The sequence below is a fragment of the Orycteropus afer genome, unplaced genomic scaffold (genome assembly GCF_000298275.1).
Source record: "Orycteropus afer afer isolate SDZICR_OR568_19922 unplaced genomic scaffold, OryAfe1.0 scaffold00237, whole genome shotgun sequence".
Taxonomy (NCBI): Eukaryota; Metazoa; Chordata; class Mammalia; order Tubulidentata; family Orycteropodidae; genus Orycteropus; species Orycteropus afer.
This window is the reverse complement of record NW_006921824.1, coordinates 4,467,321-4,486,966: the sequence shown is the minus strand read 5'-3', so window position 1 is coordinate 4,486,966 and position 19,646 is coordinate 4,467,321. Positions and strand designations below refer to the sequence as shown.

The following is a 19,646-nucleotide window of genomic DNA, read 5'->3' as shown; positions in this document are numbered from 1 at the left end:
GGTTCAAACCCACCAGCCACTCCTCGGGAGGAATGTTGGACAATCTACTTCCGTAGGGATACCGCCTCAGAAACCCAAGGAGGGGTCACTATGAGTCGAGTCCCACTCAACGGCACATAACAACAGCAACATAGGACAGAGCAGAATTGTCCCATAGGGTTTCTAAGGCTGTAATGTTTAGGGAAGCAGATTGTCGTATCTTCCTCCGCAGAGTGGCTGTTGGGTTCCAACCACTGATCTTTAGATTGGCAGGCCAGCGCTTAACCACCTCATCACCAGGGCTCTTTGGTCTGGAGTTGTTGTTGTTGTTACTTGCCATCTAGTCAGACCCGGACCCAACTCATAGCGACCCCTCCTTGGGTTTCCGAGACAGTATCACTACGGAAATAGATTGCCCAACCTTCCGTCCGAGGAGTGGCTGGTGGGTTTGAACCGCCAGCCTTCTGGTTAGCAGTCAAGTGCCTTAGGCACTATGCTACCAGAGCTCCCTTGGTCTGGAGTAGAGCCCGATAATTTAAATTTCTAACAAATTCCCAGGTGATGCTGATGCTGCGAGTTTGGGCCACTGCCTTAGAAGGTGCCGCGCGCCTGGCTTCTCTCTTTATTTTCTTCTCTCCTGTCTTTACTTCTGCCATTTCCCCTTCCGTGTGACAGATCCCTACTTGTATGCTCTGTAACGGTTCCACTTTCTGAGCAGATAGGAGGGATGTGAGAGGAGATTGCTGGCCCTCCCCAGCCCTGCACAGCTTCGCCCTCGCCGCCTTCATTTTTTTATTTTTTTCCCCACCACTGTTTTCCTTATCACTGTTTTTTCAGCCGCTGCACTCTCGTTCTCTTGATGGTGAATTATTCATCCACCCTCTCTACTCCTCGCGTCAGGTGCAACCTTTTGCGCAACTTTGCAGCGGTGGCCCGCCCCTCCGCATGCCTCGGGAGCTCAGTGGCCTTCAGATAAGCTCCCGGGGGCAGCCCGCACACGCCCCCGCAAGCCAGACCCAGCCTGGGGCGCTGGGACTATTCAGGGCGCCGGCTGTGCGCTGCGTCCGATCTGGGTGAGGCGGGGGTGCTGGAAGCTCATCTGTTGAGGCTCTGGGCGGCGAAGCCCGGAGGGGGGCGATCGCAGCGTCAGGTGGCCGCTCTGCGTCCCTAGGCGCCGCTGGTCAGTCCCTGCTGGGTTCTCAGCCTCATCCGGAGCGGGCGCCCCTCAGCACCTCTAGCCCGGCCGCCGCGTCCACCGGACACGCCCCCCCCCCCCCCCGACTGCCCATTGATTGCCCTCCCAGCTTCCCTGAGTGTGACTCGGCTGCCTCTCCTACTTGACAGCCCCACTGGACAGCAAGCGCTTGCCTGGATCTCCCGGAAGAAAGGAGCCGCCACTAGGCGCACAGCCGTGCAGAAGTTGTGCTTCGCTGGGCAGCTGCGATCCAGCCGCGCGGGAGGGCTGGAGTAGGGGCAAGGGGAGAGGAAGGCGCAGCACAGGGGTCTGGATCTGGACTTAGAGGGACTGGGAGAGAAGGGGCCTGCCCACTCCTCCTGGTCCCCCGGCCCCGGGGCGCGGGGCAGGGGGAGGAATGCTGAGTCCGCGCGGAGGCGACCGCCACCGCGGCCGCAGCCTCAGCAGCAGCCTCAGCATCAGCACCGGCGGGACAGCGACAGCGGGGGCGGCGCAGGCGCACTGTGCCCCGCGGAGCCTGCGGTTCCCGAGCCCCGTGTGCGGCACCGCCACAGTCTGGGCAGCGGCGGTCTGGGGAGCGCTACTACCATGAACTGCCTGGTTCTCCTCCCCAGAGCTGCTCATCCGGGTCGGGCTCGAGACACAGTCAGGGGACCCCGCCGCCGCCGCCGCGCCCCCTCTTCCTTCGGCTCGATCTTCTGCTTCACCTTTTCCACCTCTTCCTCCACCTTTTCTTCCTGCATCCCCCCCTCCCCCGCCGCGGATCCTGGCCGCCGCTCTCCAGACCCAGGATGCCGGGGGGCAAGAGAGGGCTGGTGGCACCGCAGAACACATTTTTGGAGAACATCGTCAGGCGCTCAAGTGGTAAGCAGAGTTGCGGCTCGGAAACCCCACTTCCCTCTCGCCTACGCGCGCCCCCACCCTCTCCATCCCATCCCAAGGGGGGAAGGGGACGTAGGCAACCTGACCTGGTAGCTTCGGCTATCAGTCAGACCTGATTTGGGGTGTTTGGTTGGGAACTAGATGGTAATAGAGGAAAGTTAGTTACGTCTCATCTCCAAGAGGTACTCGCCCCCTTCCCACCTGTCCAAAGCTCTGAGGCGGAGGAAGCGAAGGGGGTCGGCATTCTACGTCTGAAAAATAGAGTTGAGTTCGCTTTGGTGAGGGCTATCTTTCCTGTTAGTCCCTCCACCACGTTTTCACCTCGAGTGGGAGTCAGGGACTGACCATATTATCAGTTAATGTCAGTGGAAGGCTTTCCCTCAAGCTGGGAATGGGTACTAAAGCGACTACTTGATAAAATGTAAGTCTCTGGAAAGACTTTCGGCCCCAGTGAGTACCGCTGGAGGGAACCTTGTGCTGGAGAGTGTAGTTGGAGTTGAATATGGAAGATAGAGCCGGTGCTTGAAGAAACAGCAATTACTAGGGTCAAATTTGTGTTTAAAGTTTCTTTCTTTTATATGCACTGGTCTATATGATATATTTGATTTGACTTAACAGGAGAAATGTGGAAATGAAACAATAGCTACTGATATTAAAGAAATGGGGGAAAAAAAAAATCCAAGAATGCCATTCTACCTGATATTGAGGTTTTCTCCTGCCTTAAAGTGTTTTTAAAATACCATTCATTTTTGTATTCATTTCCTCCTAGGTATTTGGGATGAGAATGGTAATTTATTGCTCACTCTAAGGCCTTATAAACTTTGAATTTTCTGAAACACACACCTTCCATTTGTTTAAGATTCTTTTATGTAGTTTTCAATTTCATAAGCAAAATATGTTGAAAATCCTATGAATCTGTGTTTCCTTCAGAGGCCTGCTTTTTGATTTTGAGATCCTTTGCTTGGAGAATTAATTTCTGTATATGGATTACAGTAGTGCTTGGGACAAAGTAGTGAAAATACTGTATACAGTTCCATCATTCAGTGTTTATTCATTCACTGGAACAAATACTTACTTGGTGCTTATATGCCAGAAACTCTGTGGGACCCTTGGATAAAAACATGATTAAGACACTTCCCCTGTCCTCAAGAAGCTCCTACCTGTGGGAGATACAGAGACACAATCAAATGATAAATAATTAAATGCACCATGCTTCCTCTGAGTTGTTAGATTATACTAATGCTTAGGTTAGCATCTCTTCTAGACCCAGGCTTGCAAATATTTTCCCTGACTTTGGGGCTATATATATTTAGGTGTCCCAAAGTGTTTTTCCTAAATCTCGTATTTGGTCATTTGGCTTTCATTTCAGACTTTATTTCTTCCACTTTGACCATTGTCTGACACTAAACAACTCAGGAGCAGTAGAGTGTTACATCTGGGTTGAAGAAGATCACTAATATATATATTTTTAAAATACTGCTCTCATATGTTTTTTAGTACTCATATTTTGGTCCCTACAATATTTTTCAACCATTCCAGTCTACCTCTTTCTTATGGAGATATAAAACGTAAATTCACAATGGTAGGAAATTTCTGTATTTCTACAAAAACTTGTATTAATATTATATATAGACCTGGAGTGTGAAGAGAAATTACTGTGAAAACAACCAGTTTGGGGAATTTAAGGTTTATTAGAATCATCTATTTAAGACGTGTTGTTGTTGTTGTCATGTGCCGTTGAGTTGGACCCGACCCCTCCTTGGGTTTCCAAGGCAGTTTCACTACAGATTGCCCCTTCTTCCTTCTGAAGAGTGGCTGGTGGGTTTGAACTGCCAGCCTCCTGGTTAGCAGTCAAGTGCCCTAGGCACTATGCTACCAGAGCTCCCATTTAAGACATAGGAGTTTTATTTCAGCTTTCTCATCCTCTTGGATTATTTCATCTGCATGCAATTTGGTCTGTGAGAAGACTTTCAGAAAATGCTTTAAAAAAATCAGCCCTGCAAGCTTGATGAAGCAGGTGAACCTGAGCATCATTAGGCTGGAGTTTACTAATGTAGCATATCTGCTTGAAACTTCTGGTACAGACTCCAGCTAAGGACCAGGTGTATATACATATATAAATTTAGATATACCATGAAACACAATTTACTTTACATAGCTTAGAAATACTTCCTTCTGTTGCCTCCATTTTACATCTACCACTTTAAGATCTGTCTGGCATCTAAGTATATTTTATCTTTTTTACACTCCATGCCCATAATGGCTTCATTGTTTGAAGGTTTCTTTCTATGGGGAACACTAAGTGGAAATGATAATGTACCTGTTTTTGCCTTTGAAATGCTACCTCTAATTGCCTGTGGCTAACTTTGAACACCACTGCTCAAGCATCTGAGCTTTGTTTGAAATGTGTTAGATATTTGTGTTGAGTATGTGCACATGTGTGTGCAATAAATACTGGAGACTCTCAGGGTCTGTTATAGGAAGAAACTTGGAGATTGGAAATTACAGGATGAAGTTGGTCTACATGTTCACGTGGAAGTGCCCTGAAGTTGTTACCATTTCTATGTGATTTGGCAGAGAAACAGAAACATTCATCATGAGAAATAGTTTAACTTAGGCTAAGAGAGAATATTCCCTTTAGAATTCTTAAAGATGGATCCCATTTGTCACAGTGGGAATTTCATTGTTCACTAACTTAACAACACAAAGTGAAGTATTGGCAGAGCTTCAGTGGTACAAGTAAGAAAAGGAGTCACTGCTCACAATATATTTAAGGATTGAAGAAACAGAATCTAGAAGTGTCTGTTTACCTCTGCCCCATAAAATGCTTCTCTTTCTGATGGTTACAACATCATTTTCTTCTTCTGAAAATATCAGATCTTATAGTAAGAGACAGACCAATAGAGAAACATACATGGAGAGAAGCACAGGGGCACATAGATAAACACTCAGATGGGCATCCAGCCAGACCAAAGACATACAGAGAAACATACAATGACTCTCCCTTTCTCTTCTTTTTTTTCCTCTGTCTCAACATACACAAAGAGCAAAAGAGAGATGTAGAAAGAGACAGAAGTATACACATACACACAGACAATAGGTATTCAACATAAAAGAGAAATGGCCATAAAGAGACAACATCAGACATTAATTTGTCCATAGATAACACTGATGAACTGAAACCTCAGCCAATTAGGAATCCATCAGAGAACTTGAGGATGTAGAGCAAAAGAACAAGAAGTGTGGTCTATGTGAGAACAGTTTTTAAACCTGAGGATTTTCTAATAAAGTTCCAAACTCTGCACTTGTAATTTTGCAGAACAACAGTGGTGGTTTCTGGGCCCCAGAGTAGCAAGTATCGTCTTCATGCTGCTATTTTACACCTCTTGGGAATGGATTTTTATTTAACTTATTTAGTTGACTCAGTCTGTTTTGGGAAAGCATTATGAGTTGTTACTGGTGATTCAAGTCTATAAAATAAAATAAAGATACTGAGTAGGATGGAAACACACACACACTTTATAGCCAAATCCCGAAATAATAGTTGCAGGGAATTCCTCTGTAGTTTTAAGATAAAATACAAGATTAGATAATTTTTAGACATAACAAGGAATTATAATCATTCTTAACATGTGGTTCCAGTAAATATAGACAGCACATTATTACTCCAGACATTGTAAAAGTCAAGAGTATCAATATAATAGGAAAGTTTAGATAAATTTTTGGTTGGTTAGGAAGGGAGTTTGGGGAGTAACAGATGAGTTCATTCCATCTCATTGAGGTCTACTGGAATGCTCTTGCTCCAAGCATATGCTGAATAGATCTGGCTCCAATGGGCATCTTCCTTTGTTTAAATTTCAATTATTTATGCATGCTCTTTATCAGTATAAATTAGGCTGTAGGGAGCGGTAGACTTGTGGGTTCCTGAAAGAAAGCAATAGCTCTTAGAACATTTAGGTGGAATTTTATTTTGAAATTAGACAGCATGCTTTATTCCTATTTTGTCTTTCATTCTTTGATGAATAAGCAGAAATAATTAGTTTGGATGACAGTAAATTAAGCTGCCATTTTGAAAAATTATATCTATGAAAATGTCTCTTATTAGAATTTAATTATTAATATTTCAAACTCTAAGATCAGTTATTTATGAAAAACCAGAAGTGTTTTCCTCTTTGAGGAAAGAAGAAAATGGAAGATAATATTTTAGGAACCACTTCACTTTCAAAAGAAGCTCTATTCAATTTTCCATTTTTCTTATAACATTTGTGTTGAACAAGGACTTTCTTTATCCAGCCATTTCTTACTTACAGGAAACTCTAGAATTATTTTCGTGCTATAATTAAAAATCCATTGCTGTGCAGTCAGTTCCAACACATAGCAACCCTGTGAGGCAGAGCAGAACTGCCCTGTAGGTTTCCACAGTTATGATCTTTACAGAAGCAGACTGCCACATCTTTCTCCCGCAGAGCAGTTAGTGGGTTGCAATGGCAGACCTCTCAATTAACAGCCAAACATAAGCCACCAGACTCCTTGTGCTATAATTACTATGTGTAAAATCTGAAATCTCAAAAGACAGTATGTAGGAGAGGAAACAGGGAACTAATGATTTAAAAACAAAAGTATTATGCAATTTAAAAGAAATGGTGGAAGATGAGTGGATTTTGTGTGTGTGTATGAAGTTATTGATATTTTTTTCTTGAAAGGGTTTCTTTAACATCTGAGTCACACTATTCAGGAAATATTGGTTTATTCAGGTCTCTTAATGTACTGCTTTTATTTTTAAAATATCACAGAGGTTGAAATTATACTGACTTCTCCCTAGATTATCTTTATAAATGAACCAGAGGATGGCCTCTTATTTTAGGACCCCACACAGTATTATAGAATGACGGCAGTACATTGCGAACGAGAATAGTGCTAATCCAGGATACTGTGTCTTCATTAGAAATTGATCTTTGTCTATCCTCTACTTGATGCCAGATACGGGATGTGCAAGAAATCCATGTAACTAGCCATCTTTTTAACTTTCTTTCTAAAAAGGATACTTTTTTTTAAAAAATATCATTATTATTTTTTTAATAGAGGAGCTATGGTTATTTTAGGAGCTCTGGTAGCATAGTGCCTAAAGTACTTGACTGCTAACCAAAAGACTGATGGTTCAAACCCACCAGCCACTCCTCGGAAGGAAGATGGGGCAATCTACTTCCGTAGTGATACTGCCTCGGAAACCCAACGGGGGGTCGCTATGAGTCGGGTCCGACTCGACGGCACATAGCAACAACAACAACATGGTTATTTTATGGTTATTGACAGATGACTGAGTAGATTTCCATAAAGAAGTCCTCTAGTCAATGTTTACCTTTTACTTTCATTGCTAACAGCAGCTTTTTGCTAGCATGGAGAGACAATGCTTCCATTCTCCAGAGCCCAGTGTAGGAACAAATTGTATTGTCCGCCAAGGCTTTTTAGTTAATATTTACCACAAGAGGTCACTATAGGTTCTGTCACAGGTGAAACAAGTAGTTAATTTTTCTTCTCTGTTTTGTTTCCCCCCCCTACTTGATGGGGGACTTAGAGTCATTGTAGCTGTTTGCTGCTCTTGGAAGAACATTTCTGAAATATGAGACATACAGGAAAGTGAAATGAAAAAAGATTATTTCTTCTAATTTTTGAAATCTTATTTTACTTGTTGGCAACTAAAAATTTATAAGCAAATGAATGTGATGTTAATAAAAATGGTTGATATAAAGAAATATATTTAAATTAAGTTTAGGTTAATAAAACATTTACTTTTGAGAGCAATAAAACTTTAATTGTAATACACAATTCCAGTATGCTGTAACATATATGAAATAGAAAGTTGTGCAGAAAAATGTCATATAAGCAATGCTGCACCTTGGAAAGATGACTATATATTTTCAATTTCAATATTTTTCCTCTATCAGATGCCCTGATATAATTTAAAATGGTGAAGTAGACTCAGTCCATGACAATGTTTTAAATTTACTGAAAGATAGTTTACTGATTTATAATTATTTCCTTAGGAAATTATATGTGATTTTTGCATTTTGACCTTATCTAAATCTCTTTATAAATAAAATACAAGGCTAAAACAAATTATCTTCAAAGTTCTCCTGACATGTTGTTGTTGTTGTTGGTTGCTCTGGAGTCAATTCTGACTCATGACGACCCCACGTGTGCGGAATGGAACTGTGCTCCAAAGCGTTTTCCAGGCTGTGACCTTTTGGAAGCAGATGCCAGGACTTTTGGCCAGGAGTTGAGCGCTTACTCCCCAAAGCATATCATTGTGGATATATTACATTAAGAGGTTTTGCTTTAACATCTGTCAGCAAGTCCCACTCTTGGTTTTAGGTGTTTTTTTTTTTTTTTTTTAAATTGTTGTTGTTGGTGGTGGTAGAGTTAGAAACAATATACCAAGAGATGATTTGAAATATCCCAAACATATTAATTTTACTGGGAAAAATTAAAATATGTCATGGAGCACTTTTATGAATAAAAGAGACATATTATGAAATCAAATAAGCATCAATAACAAATCAGAATCCAAAACCAGTCACAATTATTACTGTGAAAGTTGGGTTCATAGAAAATAGTCTTAATGCATTCTAAGAAATGGGCATTTATAAATAACCATTTACCAATTAAAAAACCAAACCAAACTCACTGCTGTTGAGTTGGATCCAACTCATAGCAACCCCTCCTTGGATTTCTGAGGGGGTATTACTACAGAAGTAGATTGCCCAGCCTTCCTTCTGAGGAGTGGCTGGTGGGTTTGAACTATCAGCCTTCTGGTTAGCAGTCAAATACTTTAGGCCTTCAGCATTTCCCAGTAAATATTTTAGCTTAAAAATATATTGTATAACTTTTTATCATTTTTGAATAATTGAAAATAATCGTTCAAATATTGCCATTTTATATAATGTAGAAGTTAATACTAGACAGGCTAAGTCTTGAAAGATATTTGATCAATGAGGGTAGTGATAATTATTGCCACATAAATCAGTGTGTATTTTACACATTATTTTAGTATTTGGTTATATGTGGATAATAACAAATAAAGGGACATATTTGTATACCATCTAGATGGTAGCTTTGTGTGTGGAAAAGATAAAATTAATTATAGAATAAAAAACTTGGATAGAAGAGTAGTTGAAGAGTTATCGGAAAGGGATTTCACTCTCTCTTAGGATCTGGTCCCAACATGTAAGTACAAGGTTCTACAGACTTCAAGATATATATGATCTGAGATCTGAGCTGAGGAACACAATCATAGCATTTTCTAGAAGTAAAGACATGTAACTAGGAAGTCATGAAGATAATGGTACACAAATTAAGTTCCTTGAGGATATGCACCATGTCTTGAACAGACTTTTATATCTTCATAGTGCAGAGCACATAGCTTCTAAGTACTAGTCAAATAAATGCTTTTTGATTTTTGTCTCCTAAATCATCCAAGTCCATAATTGATTTTTTCCCCCCAAGGCAAAGTTGATTAAATTTATTAAGTATGCTTATATAAATAATTGCATAGCTTAAAATATTTTTTAATCAGTAGAGATACCTGGAAAAGGAAATGGCACTGTATAGGGCAAGTCAGATGGGACTCATGAGAAGGTATGGGTCTGTTGGGAATGTCTTTTAGGCGGATGTATAAATGATCCAAATTCTCATCCTCCATTCCAACTTGAACTGCAGCTGAAATATTTCTTTTTTCCTCTTACAATTTTTCAGGGCTTAAAAGAGGAACTATTTTATGTGAGAAAGAACTGCTTAAAAATTATAGATTCTAAGGGAAAAAAAATGTAGATTCTAATTAAATGATTAAAAAAACCCAAAACATTTTGCAGTTAGGGGTTATTGATAATGTGCTTTAGCCCTGAAAATTGATTCTTACAGCTTCAGTATTGTCTGAGTGAGTTTTACCATGGGGAGCAGGTTATAATCTTATGCAGTACCCAGCAGAAAAGGGAAAATGGATTTTGTTTTTTTAGAAACTGCAGGTCCAGCCTCAAATTGCCAAATGTAACTGAGAATTGAACAACGTATTTGGATTGAGGGGGCATGAATGTTAATCCTTGTCCTGACCTTTTCGGAAAGAGTCTTCTGTCTGCTGGCATCAGTTTCATTTGGAGAAAATTAAAGCACAATGAGTTAATTTTCATATAATTCCAGCATTGAAAGAATAGAGGAATTCTGGAATGAGAGTTAAATAGTCTCAGACTGTTGTTGTTAATTGCAGTTGAGTCAATTTTGACTCTTGGTCACCCCATGTGTGTCAAGAGTAGAAACGTGTTTCATCGAATTTTCAAGGTTACAGCCTGGTAGAAACAAATCACTGGGCCTGTCTCCCAAGGCACCTCTGCTTCAAGCTGCCAGGCTTTCTACTAGTTGTTGAGTACTTAACCGTTTGCTCTACTCGTGGACCCCTAGACCCAGAATAAAGTCCCCTAAAAATAACTCCTACCATTTTGTTTGATCCTCATGCCCTCTAGTTAATCTTTCATTAAGGCAACACAGTTTTATCGAGTGCCTACTATGTGTTAAATTGCCTCATATGCATGTGAGAGCTGGACAATGAATAAGGAAGACCGAAGAGGAGTTGCTTTTGAGAAGAGGTGTTGGGGAAGAATGATGGAAGTACCACACAGACTGCTAAAAGAACTCGCAAACCTGGCCTGTAAGAAGTGCAGCCAGAATGCTCCTTGGAAGAGAGAAAGGCCAGACATCGTCTAACCTACTTTGGTCATGTTGTCAGAAGGGACTATTCTCTGGAGTAGGGTGTCATGCTTGGTAAAATGGAGGGTCAACAAAAGAGGGAAAGGCCCTCAACAAGATGGATTGGCACAGTGGCTGCAGCCATGGGCTCAGGTATAGTAGGGATGGTGAGGCTGGCACAGGACTGGGCAGTGTTTTGTCCTGTTGTACATAAGGTCGTTATGAGTCGGAGATGACTCGACGGCACGTAACAACAACAACTGTGTGTTAGGCACTGTTCTAGCACTGGGGAGGCAAAATGAAGAGAATGACAAAAATAATGTTTTTCCTTTGTCTCTGTGATGGGTAGTGTGTATATTGGTTAGGAGCCATAGGTTCTGGAGGTCTGCATTTGAGTCTTGGCTCCATGCGTACTAGCTCTGAGATTTACTTAACTTACTGTAAATTTCTTCATCTGTAAAAGGCAAGTAATCATAGTCCTTAGTTTTTGGGGGTTATAGTGAGGATTAAGTGAGGTAATATTTTGGGAAGTGTTGAAAACAATGTCTTGTATATAATAAGCATATCTGTACAGTTAGCTATTATCATGTAGTTGTTTAAATCTTTGAGTGCATATTCTGTAGTTCATGTCTATCTTAGTCACCATTTCTTTCTGTACCTCCTTTCATCTGATTTCTGTTCAGCCCATAATGTTGAAACTTTTGAGAAGATTACACATGAACATTCTTGTAAATGTGAAGGTCTTTTTTTTATCTACATTTTTCTGGCTTCCCAGTTTGAGACTCTACCCTACACACACACACACACACACACACACACATACACACACACCCCACCCCTTTGGCTTTCAGGCCTTCACACCTTCCTTGCCCTTTTTACTGGATTCTTTTGTTATTTTCTCTCTCCCCTGTCTTTTCTTCTTTTACCCTGTTTCTCTCCTGAAGAATGAGTAATCCCAGGTTCTTGCTTCAGCTCTTTTTCTTACACCTTCACTCTCCCTTTCAGAGCAAGCTTGTCTTCTATCATAATTTCATTTTATCCTCTGGGCTCCAGTCCTGTGTTTCCAGTAGCCTATAGAATTTCTCTTCTGGCACGTGCCACATGTCATCTAAAACTGATTGTGGCCACACTTGAACTTATCATTACTTTATCCTCAAATTGACTTCCTTTCTTTGGTATTTCCCCATTTCTGTCAAAGGTGTCATTAGTATTTTAGTATTTTACTTTAGAATCATTAGAGTCATCTTTGACTTGCTACTCAGTAAGCAATAGTACAGCCTTCTCAACTAGACTGTCAATCCTTAGGCATAAGAATTTCATCATGTACTTCTTTTGTGCCACCTGGAAGTACTGTGTGCAGATGGAGTAATTCATGTCCAGTCACTGTGCTTACTCATCTCAGTGCATGAACTAACATCATATGTGGTTAATTTGTATAAACATAATGAACCCAAAAAAGAGCTATAATTTGAAAGATAAGAACACCTTGAAGAGTAGCTCATAAACAGAAAATCTCTGAAGGAAGAATGTAACATGTGATAAAGCTCTTTTATCTACTAGAACAACCATAGAGACTTACAAAGTAATGGATCTTTCTGGAATTCTGTGGGACATTTCCAAGACTCAGAGTATAGTGTTATCAGCTGTTCTCTGAGGCAAAGTAGTCAGGTGGAAAGGGCAAAGGCATTGCGGGCTTAAGGACCAGACTCTTGTCTTAGCTCTAGCCCTAACCTGAGATAAGACACTGAGGGTCACCAGGATAATAGCACCTACATTGCAAGGGTACTGGAAAAATTACATGAAGCCACAAATAAAGTGTATCTCGCACAGTGCCTCTTCATAATAAGGGTTCCATAAATGTTCACCTTTTTTTGTATTTTCTCTATGTATGGTGGCAAAGGGGAAATTTTCTTTTTTATAACCAGGAGAAAGCAAAGCTGTAAGTAGTTGATACTTGCCTGGTGAATCTGAGCAAAAATTTTTGGATTCACTTTCTATCAAGGGGTATGTATTTGGAGAAGAGAACAAAGATAAAACAAATAAAAAAGGATTCCCCAACATAAAAAAAAAAAAAACTAGTATTTAGGGTAGAATCATCAAGTTCTTTTTACCTCAGTACCTGGCGGCTCCTGGAGAAGCTGAGGAAGAAAGTAGAAATAAAAGCCTCCTTTTGTAAAGGACCTAGTGAAATCTGACCAAGGGAGAGAAAAGAATTGAATTGTAGATCTGTATTCTTTCCCATGAACAATGAGCTCCTGTTGCACAGATAGTAGCAATAAATAAGATAGGACAAAGTTTATAACATTAATTGGATGGTAAATGCATTCAGAAGATTTTCCCTTCTGTTTTTGTGCCTCATGTGCAGCTTAGACTAGTCTTTTAATTGAAATTCTTCATTAGTTGTTTTGCCATTAGTGTTTGATTGCCTTAAAAGGTTAACTTCAAAGAAAACTTATAATCCCTTCAGAAAAGATGCAGGTCTACTGCAAAACCAAGGATAGTTTATTTGCAGAGTTTAAAAATGATGCTTAAATGTTAAATATGCAATATTCTTTTTTCCTGATGAATGCATCTTGATGGATTTAGCTTTATTCCCCAAGATTATATAGCTAGTCTATGTCTTATGGAGCCCTGGTAGCACAGTGGTTAAAGCACTTGGCTGCTAACCAAAAGGTTGGTGGTTAGAACTTACCTGCTGCTTCACAGAAGAAAGATGGGACAGTCTGCTTCCATAAAGATTTATAACCTTGGAAACCCAATGGGTGTCATTAAAACTCAAAGGTTGGGCAATCTACTTCTGTAGTGATACCGCCTTGGAAACACAAGGGAGAGGTTGCTGTGAGTTGGATCCAACTCGACAGAGTGAGTTTGTGTTTTGGTTTGGCCATTGAGATGATTTTGACTCATAGTGACCCCTCCTTGGGTTTCCGTTGGAATTGATTCGATGGCAGTGAGTTTAGTTTTTGGTTTTATGACTTTAGATGTTTTAAGAAAGTTCATTGTAATAAAATTTAGTAAAATTTTGTCATTATCTGTATATACCAGGTGCAGGTTTTCTATTGTATTATGTTGTTGTTGTTGTTGTTGTTTGCCGTCGAGTCGGCCCCGACTCATAGCGACCCCTCTTTGGGTTTCCGAGGCAGTATCACTACGGAAGTAGGATTGCCCAACCTTCCTTCCGAGGAGTGGCTGGTGGGTTTGAACCGCCAGCCGTCTGGTTAGCAGGCAAGTGTCTTAGCCACTATGCTACCAGAGGGACACTATTAATTAAATAGACCATTATTGCAGTTATATTTTACTTCAGATGACTCTGACCAGTTTTTAAAACTCCATCTTCTCATGAGCAAAACACCAACTATTGAAAATAGAATCTTTAAACTGCTGAATATTCTTTTTTGTGCATGTGTAAAAATATCTTCTGTAACAAAATTGCTATTATTCTTTCCTTTAAAGTTTTAGAAATGTATATTAAAATATCTCATGTATTCTAAACCACTTTGGCTAGAAAAATTATGAAGTTAATGTCTTCAAAGAAAGACAGAAACGTGAGAATGTACCTTTGGTCTTCAAAGAGGTGAAAAGTAGAGGCATAATATTACTTTTGATGACAGCTGAACAAGTTTGAATAAATTAACAGATAATTTTTGCATATTTAAAACTCTCACAGTGATAGTCTTTTTAATGTTTCCAATATTATTATATAGTAATTAGTTTCATTGTGGAAGATACAAAGTGTATGTGTCTATACACATTAATATATATGCTTTCTTGCTATAGTGCTGTAGGATAAAGATATGTTTTGTAAGGACATGAAAGAAACTGGTCTTAACATTCTGTTATTGATATAGGAGAAATGAACACTGTTCATATCAGAAAACAACATTATGGACCTGACCTGTCCTGTAAGTTACTTATACTGATGTCTGACCATCTGTCCCAGATTTTATTAAACCCAGATAAAATGTGCTGTGTATGCTAAAAATGTCACTTTGAAAACTAAGGTGTGCCTGATCCAAGCTATGGTATTTTCAGTCATCTCATATGCATGTGAAAGCTGGACAATGAATAAGGAAGACCGAAGAACAATTGATGTATTTGAATTATGGTGTTGTCAAAGAATATTGAATTTATTGTGGACTTCTAGGAGAATAAACAAACCTGTCTTGGAAGAAGTACAGACTGAGTACTTCTTAGACTCAAGGGTGGAGAGACTTTGTCTCATGTACTTTGGACCTATTATCAGAAGGAAGTCTCTGGAGAAGGACATCATTCTTTGCAAGATACAGAGTCTGAGGAAAAGAAGACCTTCAACAAGATGGATTGACATAGTGGCTGCGACAATGAGCTCAGACATAGTAACTCTTGTGAGGAGGGCACAAGACTGAGCAGTGTTTCATTCTGTTGTAAACAGGGTTACTATGAGTTGGAATGGACTTGATGGCACCTCACAACAACACAACAACAACAACAAGCCCATATATGCTGTTGTGCTTAAATGCTTCTAGCGATATCAATACCCAGAATACATGTTTAAAATTAATATTTGCTCTGTGAGTTTTAAATTCATAACTTGTTAGATGCTATTCAAAGTGAAGGATACTTGGTGGCACAATGGTTAACTGCTTGGCTGCAAATAAATAAAGGTGGAGGTTCAAACCCACCCAGCTACTCCATGGGTGATAGACCCGGAAATGTGCTCCTGTAAAGATTACAGCCACAATAACCCTGTAGGGGCATTTCTGCTCTGTCAGAGGGAGTCACTATTAGTCAAAAATCCACTCAGCAGCACCCAATAACAACAACAATCTTTAGAGTGTAGGGAAATCTGTGTGGGGACACCTATTTATTTATTGATTGATCTTCAAACAGAATTGTCAGTTTCCTCAAGGGAAATACTTGGGCAGTCCTTATCTATATATTCTTGATAATGTCTCTTGCTCAGTTGTTGCTCAGTACCATTGAGCTTCTACAACTCATGGCGACTCTCCAATTAACAGAATGGAACATGGTTCAGCCTTGCAACATGTCCATAATCTTTGATATGTCTGAGCCCATTGTTGAGACTCTAGTGTCAATCCATCTCATGGGAGTTTTCCTTGTTCTCACTGAGCCTCTCCTTACACATCATTGTGTCCTTTTCTAACAGTTGTTTTTTCCTGAAGACACATCTAAAGCAAGGTGAAGTCTCACCATTGTCATTTGTAAGAACATTCCAGTGGTACTTGTAAAACTGATTTGTTTGTTTTTCTGGCAGTACATGGTATATTCAATATTCTTCACCAGCACCACCATCCTAATGCATCAATTATTCTTTTGTCTTCTTTTTTCATTGTCCAGCTTTCTCATGCACATGAAGCAATTGAAAATACCATGGCTTGGATCAGGCACGTCTTAGTCTTCTAAGTAACACCTTTGCTTTTCAACACTTGGAAGAGGTCTACATTTGCAGTCAATTTGTCCAGTGCAGTACATCATCTTATTTCTTGACTGCTGCTTCCATGGACATTGATTGTGGATCCAAGTAAAATGAAATCCTTGACAACTTCAATTTTTTTTTTTTTTTTTCTGTTTATCATGATGTTATTGGTCAGTTGTGAGGGTTTTTGTTTTCTTTATGTTCAGGTCTGGCACTGTTTAATCATTTACTGACTGTATGACTTTAAACAAGAACCAGAACATTTAAATTTCATTTAGTTATTGAACAAACACTTGTGGGTATAGTATGATGAACAGAAAGACATGCTTCTGGACCTTATGTAACTCAGTCATAGGGGAGACAACTATTCAACAAACCCATCTTAAGTATATAATTACAAATTTTGGTAAGCAGTTTGAAGGAAAAGGGCAGGGAACTGTGAGAAAGGGTAACAGGAACTGATTTTAATTGGCAGATGGTATCAGGGAAAAACTTTCTAGGGAAATAGTGTTAAATTGAGACCCAAAGTAAGAGCTAGTGAGATAATAAGTGGGCAGAAAAATAGTTCAGGAAAAGAGAAAACACATGAACAGTCCCAAGGAGAGAAAGAGAAAATGGAAGGTTAAGTTCTTGAAGCTTAGAGGCCAGTGTGATTGGGTTACAGTGGGCAAAAAGATAAAGATGAGAGATGTGGATGGAAAGACAGAGACCTGACTATTTAGGGTGAGGGTGATTGCATTCTATTCCAAGTGCAGCAGAAAACATGATTACATGTTTAAGTGTTCGAGGTAGAGGAGTGAAAGTGAGAGAACAGCTAGGAGACTATTGCAGTATTCCATGCGATAGATGGTAGTGGCTTGGCCTGGGGTAGTAGCAGGAAAGATGGAGAGGAGTGGGTGCACTTGACATATTTTGTTGGCAGAATCACAAGGGTTTAGTGATGGGTTGGATAGCATGAGTGAGAAGGAGATGTGAAGAATGACTTCCGGGTTTTTGTCTCAAGCATCTGAGTAGATATGGAGAGAGAAGATTTCCCCAAGAGGGGACAATTGGAAGAAGACCAGATTTGGAGTAAAGATCCAGCATTCACTTACACTATCAGTTCACTATCCTTTTCATCCTCTTGAGGAAAAGAAGAGTGCAGTCAAAGGGAGCTCAGCTCACGTTAACTGTGCGAAGAGGTGATTTCTGTATGCTACTTGCGGAGGTTCAGAAAAGGACCAGCACAGGGCAGGTAATGAGTTAGCTTTGCCAGTTTGGTTCTTGTGGATTGTCAAAATGTATCTTCAGAATTTCATAAAATCTTATTCCAACGAGAAACTATGTAAACTTTTGAATGAAACCAAAATCTTAAACCTAAATTTGACTTTATAGTGAATTTGTATTTGACAGCATACATTGTTGAAACACTCTATCTAACTAATCCCTTAAAAATTAGTTATTGTTACACAGGTTTTATTGGGAAGGTTGGGCAATCTACTTCTGTAGTGATACTGCCTCAGAAACCCAAGGAGAGGTTGCTATGAGTCAGGTCCAACGCCACAGCACATAACAACAGGATTTTGAAGATGTTAGCAAAAAAGCAATGATTTGGGCTGGTGTGCTTCTCCAAAATTAGGATGGATTTGATCAAACAAGAGAGAAAATCCACTCGACCACTTGACTTTCCTCAGAGGCAGTCTTAACCAAAACCACACTCACTGCTATGGACTGGATCCTGACTCACAGTGACTCTATAGGGAAGAATAGAATTGCTTCATAGGGTTTCCAAGGCTGTAAGTCTTTACAGAAGCAGACTGCCTCTTCTTTTTCTGGTGGAGCAGCTGGTAAGTTTTAACCACTGACAGCTGAATGCCTTAACCACTGTGCTGGAAGAGCTCCTTCAAAGGCAGTCCTGGACCTTGGGAAAATGATAAATTAGCAGAAGTGTTTTTTTCAGTATTTCTGGCTTTTTGTGAATTCCTTTCCTGTCTCACTTCCATTCCGTATCTTATTTTTCCAGTGCTCTAAAATTCTTACGTCTTGTCACTTCCCCAAACACTTGAAAACTTCTTTGTGCTAATGCTGTGTAATACTTGTCTAGAGGGATGTGCGTGAGAGACAGAGAAAAAGAAATGCTTAACCTAGAGAAAGGTGTTTCACCAGTGTTAATGACCACAGGGTTTCTGGAATCTGGTAAAGGTATAATTTTTACAGAAAGTAAAGCACTAATTATGCTAGATAACAGGTACTGCTAGAGCAGCTTAGAGGAAAATATTCTTTTCCTGGAGTTACTTTAGAAAGTGAAGAAAGATCCTCATTGTTTTTTATATTATTTTCATCAAGTGACTATAACCTCTCCTCCCAAAATTTTCTGTTGGCCAGGATTTTTGACCTCATGGTTTATATATGATCTCCTTTGGGAACAACAATTAATATGTAGTAGTATTAAGCTGACTGTGTGTTTTTTCCTATTGTCAGAAGAAGTACTTGTGTAAAGAGGAAGTGTTTCCTTTCTCTCTCTGTATGTGTGTGTGTGTATTAAAGTGACCCCTTCTTGGGTTTCTGAGGCTGTATCTCTACATAAGTAGATTGCCCAATCTTCCTTCTAAGGAGTGGCTAAAAACCAAACTCATTGCTGTCAAGCTGGATACAACTCGTAATGTCCCCTCCTTGGGTTTCCGAGGGATATCACTATGGAAATAGATCACCCAATTCTCCTTCTGAGGAGTGGCTGATAGGTTTGAACTTCCAGCCTTCTGGTTAGCAGTTAAATGCCTTAGGCACTGCACTACCAGAGCTCCTTTAGGTAGCAGTCTAATAAATATGTTAAAGCTTAGACACCAGTTCAGAAATATGATCTTATGGGATAGAAAGCCCTAAATGTTTCTTCTTCTCCCCATCAGATGCTCTTTTCTGTGCTCCCAAGTCCTTCAGCCTTCCTGGCCTGATGCTCAACTCTAACAGGAAGGAAGGGATGCATTCACATGCTTGCCAAGCACCCAGGGATCTTGTTAAAATGAAGGTTCTGATTCAGAAGGGCTGGGGTAGGTCCCAAGATTCTGCAGTGCCAAGAAGCTCACAGGTAATGCCAGTCCACAATGTGAGTAACAAGGCACTAGATCAGAGTTTCCCATGCCTGTCTGAGCATTGGACTTACCTCAGTGGCTGTATTTCTGTGTTCTGTCCTGAGCAAGTTAATTCACTTGTCTGCCTTGAAGTCTAGGACTCTGTGGTTTTGACCCTCATGAGAAGTGATTCTATTGCAACTCCCAGCAGTTAGGAATTACTACACTAGATTTGTACTTGTACATACTGGCTGCATATTAGAACCACCTGATGAGCTTTAAAAATAAATACTGAGGGGCGGGGCAAGATGGCGGACTAGGCAGAAGGATTGCACAGACCCTCTTCAACAAAGAAAAGGGAAACCAATTAATACAGACACAGAAGATAATC

General features: G+C 40.2%; 1 protein-coding gene across 1 annotated transcript in view; it reads left to right on the top strand.

Moving 5' to 3' along the window:
- Positions 1 to 1,965: 1,965 nt before the first annotated feature.
- Positions 1,966 to 19,646, top strand: part of KCNH5 (potassium voltage-gated channel subfamily H member 5) — a 467,739-nt gene continuing 450,058 nt past the window's right edge. Inside the window, exon 1 of the mRNA XM_007949104.1 lies at positions 1,966 to 2,038. Coding sequence (XP_007947295.1) covers positions 1,966 to 2,038 — 73 coding nt within the window. The remainder of the gene's footprint in view (positions 2,039 to 19,646) is intronic.